The 8,687-nt window shown below is 38.3% G+C and overlaps 1 protein-coding gene across 1 annotated transcript in view; it reads right to left on the bottom strand.

The window, feature by feature from the left end:
* Positions 1–8,013, bottom strand: part of THBS2 (thrombospondin 2) — a gene marked incomplete at its 3' end in the record, with an annotated part of 31,420 nt that extends 23,407 nt beyond the window's left edge. The window contains exons 1-3 of the mRNA XM_029085105.1: positions 7,943–8,013; positions 6,445–7,001; positions 4,773–4,857 (exon numbers count right to left, since the gene is read on the bottom strand). Of these exons, the coding sequence (XP_028940938.1) occupies positions 4,773–4,857; positions 6,445–7,001; positions 7,943–8,012 (712 nt within the window). The remainder of the gene's footprint in view (positions 1–4,772; positions 4,858–6,444; positions 7,002–7,942) is intronic.
* Between the last annotated feature and the right edge of the window lie 674 nt (positions 8,014–8,687).

Here is an 8,687-nt window from a genome sequence, read left to right as displayed (position 1 = left end):
GCTGAAATCACAGATTGGCACCCACGGGTAGGGTTTAAACACACCTATTTTGGCACACCTTCATGCTAGATTATACCCATGAATAAAAGAGAAGGGTTAGATGTCAGCTGGTTCCAATTATAGGCTTCCCCTTTTCAAAATTAGTAGCCAAGCTGTGTCTCACATGGCTGTCACTTTAAAACATAGTTGGCACTGCAACACATTAATTTATGAAGAATGTGTAACAAAAGGACACAGTATCAAAAAAGCAAACCCATTTTATCCACTCAGAGGCATGAAAGGTTTCAGATTTTTTCATGACCTTTCACATTTTCTAAATGCAGAGAAAAAGGCAGGAGAAAGTTTCCTTGCAGAAAGTCATTGTCCTTGTTCTGCCCATAAATTACATGGTTACTTGGCTCAAACTTGGACCATTATGCAATTTATACCAGACTCTGGGCTGCTCTGTGTTGCATTGCCTGGTGTTAAACACAGAGGAGCTGTTATAATGATAGTTTAATTACAAAGTGAAATGGCGTTTAAGGGTAAGATCAGGCTGAATATTTGATTTGTCACTCCAAATACTGCTCCATCAGGCAGATCATAATTAAAACAGAACTTTGCATGCATTATACAGGGAGAACTAGACACGTTTTAACAGCAGTTTAAGAAATCTCCTTGTCCATAGTAAATTCTTGAAAAGCAATATAACAGAAAGCATCAGCAGTAATTAAAAAAAAAGAACACAGATAATTAAATAAAACAGTCTGTGTTCTTTTAAGTATTTAAATCTCCAGCAGGTAAGCATCTTATGGATTCCATGGAAGCTTTCTCTAAGGACTCCATGGTACACTCGACTTTGGTATCAGCTATGTAGAAATCCATACTCCCCTATTTCTCAATAAAGACTTGTTTACCAGACTTTGTAAAGTCACAATAACTCACGGTTACCAGGAGAAGCAAAGGATTTAGTAATTTAAAAAGAATAAATCAGCACAGAAATGTGAGCCATAAAACATATGCTTCAAAACACCCCAATATCATTCAGTCTTGACAAGTCACAGGTGACAATGCTTTAAGAATGTTGAGGGCTTGATCTGATGCTTGATTATCCAAGGTAAAATGTTACATTTAAATGTACAAGCAATGAAAATGGGAGCAGAAGGCATTCATTTAGAAGGCTAAAAATAAAAGAACAAAGTACCAACCCGTAAGATGACATTAAATTACTTCTCAACCATACTTGAAATGATTGGCTTGATGTTTTTTTCAATTAGCTATGAAGTATCTGCCACTAGTCAAGGTCTACAATAAATTGTTCGCAGTATTCCAGAGGTAAAGTAACTGTCCAGCTTCACTTACGGGATGGGAGAAAACCAGTATACCACATAGCAGATCAGAACTCTGTGTCATAACTGTTTACTTCAGCTGCTTTTTGATTCCCTGGAAAGAATGCAATTTTCCTACCGCACTGAAAGACTAGGTTTCTCAGATTCCCCCATAGCACTTCTCAGGTCATTAATTTCATGTTTTTCAAGCCAACATGGAGTGTGCCTTGACCGGAACATTCTGAGGACATTAATAAAGTTGCAATCTCAGTTTTTTTTTGAAACATAAACCAAAACTATGTTAGAAGAACTAAATCCACACTTCCTACTGATACTTGGCAACGACTGAAAGAAGATGCCTGGGGATCACTGGGAAATCAGTTCTCTGCTGCTGGCTTCCTGCAGGAAGGACCACATGATTATCTTTAAAATGAGAAACCAGAGGAGCAGAATGTGCACCCTTTCACATATGCAAATATCATTCTGTTGATCTAGCTGAAGAAGGGATTTTATTGATGTGCCTATTTAGAATCATAGAATGGTTAGGGTTGGAAGGGACCATAAAGATCATCTAGTTCCAACCCCCCTGCCATCAGCAGGGACACCTTCCACTAGATCAGGTTGCTCAAAGCCTCATCCGGCCTGGCCTTGAACACTTCCAGGGAGGGGGCATCCACAACTTCTCTGGGCAACCTATTCCAGTGTCTGCCCCCCCTCACAGTAAAGAATTTCTTCCTAATGTCTAATCTAAACCTACCCTCTTCCAGTTTAAAGCCATTACCACTTATTCTACCACTACCTGCCCTTGTAAAAAGTCCCTCCCCAGCCCTCCTGCAGGGCCCTTCAGGTACTGGAAGACTGCTATAAGATGTCCCCAAAGCCTTTTCTCCAGGCTGAACAGCCCCAACTCTCTCAGCTTGTCCTCATAGGAGAGGTGCTCCAGTCCTTGGATCAGCCTCATGGCCCTCCTCTGGACTCGTTCCAACAGGTACATGTCTTTCCTGTGTTGAGGGCTCATCAATCCTACCCAGCACTGTGTGTAAGTCCTGCCTAAAATATCTGCAACCACCACACTACAGAGGTACTTTCTTAACCTCAATCCAACAGCAGTTCCAACCTACCATTTCACCGTACTTCACATTCTTATACTAGGATTAAAGATGTAGTAGGAAAATACATTCCTGCCTCCGAAGAAGCAGCAGGCTTTCTGTGTCCTTAGAACTGAGGGCACTTCACTAGTAACATCTGCCATGTGGGGCACTCAGATGTAAATTTGGCATCTTAGTGTGGTCAGTAACATATTACCCATGGCTTTTCAACTGTGGTAATTAAGCTGGATAGGCAATGCCAGAAAATCAGTCATGCATTAACAAGCCTCTCAAGTAATTTTTATGGCCTCAAGCCAGTGTGTCTTCTTCTGTCATTGTTGCACAAGTAACATCTATCTTGTAGTGTTCTCACCTCATTGCAAAGTAAAAGTAAAAGTAAAAGTAAAAATACTGTGAACTGAATTATTGGTAATATTTCCCAAGAAGGGTAAAAAAAAAACCCAAACAAATCTGTATATATTATTGGACCTGAAAATTTGGTAGTTAACATATGTGATAGCAAATACATTAAAAAAATTATCTGATGGTTATTAGCTGCAACAACTGAAGGTTATAAGAATTCCTCCTAAGGCACATATCAGCACAGAGAACTCAATTATCCCTTTAGGCTCCCATTGGCTTCCTCTTTAGAGTATAAGTCAGTAACCTCCCATTTTCACTTGATGATATTTCTTAACATTTGGCCAAACTATTTTCCTTTGTGGTGATCAACCAATAATAACACAAAACATTTGAAGACACCCTCTTTCACTGGTTTTGCTGCTTCAATCTATCAACGCTAGGGACCTCATCCTCTTGAATGAGACTGTTCTGTCACCAATTACTGCATGTGCCCTCAAGATTCTACTTCACTTCTGGGAATTTTGTTTCCATTGGTAAATGAAGTAGGATAGCTGAACTGCATCCTTCCTGAAACCATCTTTCTTTTATTCAAGATTACAATTAGACCGAAATACACATTCTATTTTCCCACAGCAGTTGTGCTCCTCAAGCATTTCCTTACGCTAAGAAAGCTAAAAACCAGTAATAAGTAGTTCTGAGTAGTTTCTCAGTACAGAAAAGAGCTTGGCTGAGGTCGATGACAACCAACAAATGAGGGGATATCTTCTTGCCTGTGCCATCTAAGGCCACTTCCATTCTAGCCCATGTGACTCATTTCTAACACATCATTACACTTGTGTCTGAGGTCCTGAAGCAAGGCACACCTCTGGAACATATGAGATAATCAACTAATATCCTTTATCAAGATTTAAAAATAGACTAGCACGCTCAGTTAAATTTTTTGTGCGTATACATGTATACACACCCCTATATAGATATATACATACATATATATACACACATTTATATATCTTATAGAGACGTTTTGTTACAAAATCACAATACTCTGGCCCCCTTCAGAGTAGTTCAGACCTGCTACTGCTTAATTTATTTTGCATAAACAAGGAAAAAAGTATGCTTAACTGATTTTGGTGAAGAGATAGAAATAATGGCATTTCAGATGGTAGGAGTATCAAATAAAACCCCAAAATCCTGACTGCCTTGTGTACCTATCATGTTCCTCTGGTGGAATTAGCTGTCTCTGATTCTTGACTGAGCTCCTGCCAGTTACAAACACGGGAAAGTAAAATAGCTAGCACCTCCCATGAGGTAGCTATTTTAGAAGTACAAAACCTTAGTGCATATTTGACAAATTTTCATAACTCTTTCATGATGAATCCAATACACTCCCACATACAGAGGGCTCCCCTCCTGGTGAGGTCAGCATGAACTGGACTAACAAGGACACATGGCAGCGTGTTACATACATGCCCTCCAAACCTCTTTTGTTTTTTTTTCTTATTTCCCTTAGGTTGCTTTAACAATGCTTTGAGATTCAAACCCAAAGCTTCTTTCAGTCAACAAACTTATTGTCAAGGAATTCAGTGCCTTTAAGACTTGCAGACTTGCTTGTGGACCCATTGAGCAGAATTCAGAAGCAACATTCCCAGTCTTATGCTCAGAGAACCATGGACATCTCATGGAAGAATGGAGATATTTTCATTTTTCCTTCTATTTCTAATAATTTCTTGCTTGACAGCTTTTCTCCTAACTTAAAAACAGAGGCTCAGAGTTATAAACCTAAGCAATAAGAACTAAAACAATAGTCTAGAGAGTAGAAGTAGTATCCCAATATAGCTAACAAATAAATTTCTATTACCACTAAGAAGCAACTGGATTTTCTTTTTATTTTTAAAATAGGATTCCTCTATCATATCAGAGGGCTCTGTTGCATGGTTTTAGGATAATATGTCACCATTGACATTTCTCATTTTCAGAGTCAACTGAACAGTATTAATGAAGTAAAAAGCCTTACTTGACTGGCTCCTTTGGCATCCTTTTTTACGCAGAACATCTTCTATTGAAGTATCAAAGATTAACTGAATATTTTGCAAAAGACCCTGTAATAATAATTAAAAAAAAAAAAACAAAACAAACAGATCAATTTAGGATTAACCAATAACTGGTCTGTCTCAAACCCATGCTACTGACTGGATTTAGCTATAAGTAAATATTTAAAAAAAAAATAAATTACAAGGCATTCAACCTGACACACACTGAAAAAAATTCTGTTGATAGATTTGTTACATACAATTTCAATACTATAAGCAACAAAATCAGCTATTTTCTGAAATATGGCACGATAAAAAAGTTATTAATCAGCAATGAGCTCAAGTCTCCATTTCCAGAGCACATTTTAGATTGTAGTTCTATGAGACGTTCATCATGAGGTCAAAGCCAACTTTTGAAGTTCCTGCCCCATTGCACTTCCATCCTTAGCCAGTCATTCCCATGCACCATACTTCATTGTCTCCTCAGTTGTGCTGACACGACCCTGGGACAATACTATAAAACCAAACCAATGCCTGTTTCACTTAAAAAACCCCCAAAAAACCCAACCCCCTCCCCCCCCAAAAAAAACCTCAAAAATGGAAAAAAACCCTTTAAAAACAGGTTACTTCAGGGCCCCACTTAACAGTACAGCTCTAAAATGAGTTCTATAAGCACTATAGATGGGCTAGGAAAGAAGGCAGGAATAGAGAGGCTGTAGGCAAGAGCTTCTGGCTTTCCTGACAAAAGTAGTCACCCTATGTAACCACACTCCAGCATGTCACACTCTGGCTGACAACTAGATGGCACAACAGGATGACAAAGAAAGGGATTTTCAAATTTTTGAAGCTGTATGTTCAAGTTTGATTTCAGCTGTATGTGAAAAGAAGCCACCCTTAAAGAAAGCACTTGGGCCAGATCACATCACTGTATGAGGTAGGAAGAAATTTTCATTTTATAGGAAATCCAGGAAGTTTCCAATTGCTTCATTTTAAAACAAAAGAGAAACAAAAAATGTTTTCCACAAAAAAAAAATGTCATTTGCAGGACTGATCAAAACATTTTGTTCCAGGTTGGTTTTTTGTTTTGTTTTCCTTTTTTTTTTTTAATAAATTGAAATGAAAGTTTATTCGGAATGGAAAATCAAGATACTCTGTTAGACGATGGGCCAACACCACATGTTTCAGCTCCAATAAAATTCTTTCCTTCTTCCATCTTTCTTTTTCAAACAGAATTTAATAAATTTTGTCAGGTTCTTATGACTTGAAACAATGTATTTCAACAGAAAAATAGGTCTTCAAGAAATTTACAAAGAATTTTATAAATCACCACAAAAATGTGACATGTTCAGAAGTCTTAAATCTGGAAAAGAAAGTGCATGGCTGTGTAGGAAAGCCCATAAACTGGTTTTGTGCACTTTTCCTGGCCTTAGACTTTGCTTTACCAGTCCTTTGTTTCCAGGAACCCCCAAATTCACACAACATGGATCCAGCAATGAATAAAAACACACTCTGAAGAAGTTCTCCTTGGGAACACCTATGATCCCACCAAATCCAAGAGGTACCAGGAGAACAAAACTACACCTATTGCATCTTCTCAAACTAGTTGCAGCTATGGCTTTACCTCACCACAGACCCAAGCTCCTGAAGGTTACCTACCCTGAAATGATTCTCCCGAATGGACCCTTTTGCCACATACATTCTGCTGTTCTCTGCTTTCAGCTGCTCATAGAAAGGCTCCTCCAGGATGAAGCTGTCAATAAGGTCACAGCCAACATAGAGGTTGTAGTTCTCCCCTGTTATTTGCACGGTGAGGTTCTTCCACTGTGAGTCAGCAAGGTCCACATCTTCCAGGGAAATCACGTTCTGGAAGCCATCCACCCAATAGATAAGGTCCAGGGTGTTGGCCCGGCCATTGGAAATGATCTCAAACTGCCTCTCACTGATGCCAGGACCCTCTAAAGCAAGGATAGTGCCTCTAGATTGCCTGTCCTGTCTCAAGGTGGCTGAAAGGATAAAGCCCTCATTTTGCCGTATGAGTTTGACAATCTGTTTTAATTTCTCTGGTTTACACGGAGGTATATGGTCAAATCGAATGAAACGGTATGCTGGGGTAGTGGGGTCTGGACCTCGAAACAGTTTTGCTCCAACTGTCTTTCGGTTTATGTTACTGATTTGAAGTAAATCAAAGGTAGTCTCCTCTTCCACGTCACCATCTGAAAAAGTTAACAGTGTGTGACAATGTGTCTATAAAAAGTGTTATAAGAAACACAACTCTGCACACTATACTCAGTAACTGCAATTATATGACCAATGTGAAGATCAGCAGGTTAAACCCAATACTTTCCTACTTCCACAAACAGAACTGTTCCTACTAGCATGCCAGTGAACTGTATTTTCCACCTGTCATTTTCATTTACATGACAACTCTCACCTTCTCCAGGTGTAGGTACAGATATGCTTGATTATTTAGCTAAACATATGGCTACATATTTTAGAGCACTATATAATACACACTTGCATATACATGCTGTATGTTCATCTATGGAAGCATGTAACAATGCAATCATTAAATATTTATACATATGAACAGATAAAGAAGTTGAGTCAATTTCTATATTTTGACTGACAGCTAATAAAAATCAAATTATGAGAAGCCATGTGGCCACATGACAACAGGAAGCAAGAGATCTGCTTTTTAAAGATTCAGGCCACGACAGATGTAAATGAGGACCTGGCACTGTGCCAATTTATATCCTACTTAGATTTGGTCTGTAGAGGTCTACTGCTCTACCTTTAGCTTGTTAAAATGTTCACCCCACTCAATGATTCTTTCCATGTTACTTTCTGCATGCATTTCCACTCTAAAGTATAACAGCAATTATTTCTGAAATTGTATACATTTTGATCGACAGTTTCTAAAGAAAACATTTTTTTTATATTTACTGGGAAATCTACATTTAACAGTAATAAGACATACCTACCAAAAAAAAACCCCAACAAAAAACAAGCAACTACTATTCCAGGCACTTAAAAAAAAAAAAAAAAATGTATATGATTACTTAGCTGAAGCTCAGCTAAGCCAATGCTTTACACCAACTTTTAGCTTTGGGAGTTATTATAGAGTAACTCCCAGTTAAGAAATGACAGAACTTACCTTGAGCATTTGAGGAAACCCACAGGGTTATCAACACAGCAAGCCACAACAGCCCACTCCTCTGCAGCATAACTCCTAAGAACAAAACAAAAAGAAGTAAGCATTAGCAAAATAATATTTATCAACTACAAATATTGTCATTATCTCACCAAATGCCATAAACAGAACTCTCATTATAAGCAATTTCAAAATCAGAATTTCTATCTTGTCTGATTCTTGTAATACCTATTCTGGGGTTATTCTTGATGCCAGAAGTAAAACATGACATAAAGTAAAAGGAATAGGAATTCTTGACAATAAATTCCTCTTATGCAAATGTCCCTAATAATAAAAAGGAAAAACATACAGAAAATACATGCTATTTTCTCCACAATTTTTCAGCAGCTAGCATAGGGACCACATGACACTACAGAAGATATAGCACATCAGTAGCTGCATCTTTACTTTAGAGCACAGTGTTCAGCTGAAATCCCTTGTAGGATAACAGGATCTCAGTAGATGCTGGTTCTGGGTACTAGGGGTACTTTTCAGTACCTTTTTCAGTGTCAAACTCCTTGCTCTTTCTTGTGTGTGTTTACATATATATATAGTTTACCCATTCTTACAACCCTCTGTACCCAAGAGCTAACCCCAGAGCTGGATAAAGTTACTTTTAATGTGATGCTATTTTTGCCCTGCAGCACTAGGCAGTTATAAGCCACATAACTGCATTTCCATATGTGTGTGCATTCGCAATGAATGGAGC

Source organism: Antrostomus carolinensis, unplaced genomic scaffold (assembly GCF_000700745.2).
Source record: "Antrostomus carolinensis isolate BGI_N321 unplaced genomic scaffold, ASM70074v2 scaffold17215, whole genome shotgun sequence".
Taxonomy (NCBI): domain Eukaryota; kingdom Metazoa; phylum Chordata; class Aves; order Caprimulgiformes; family Caprimulgidae; genus Antrostomus; species Antrostomus carolinensis.
The sequence above is the reverse complement of the archived record's forward strand: the minus strand, read 5'-3'. Positions and strand labels throughout refer to the sequence as shown.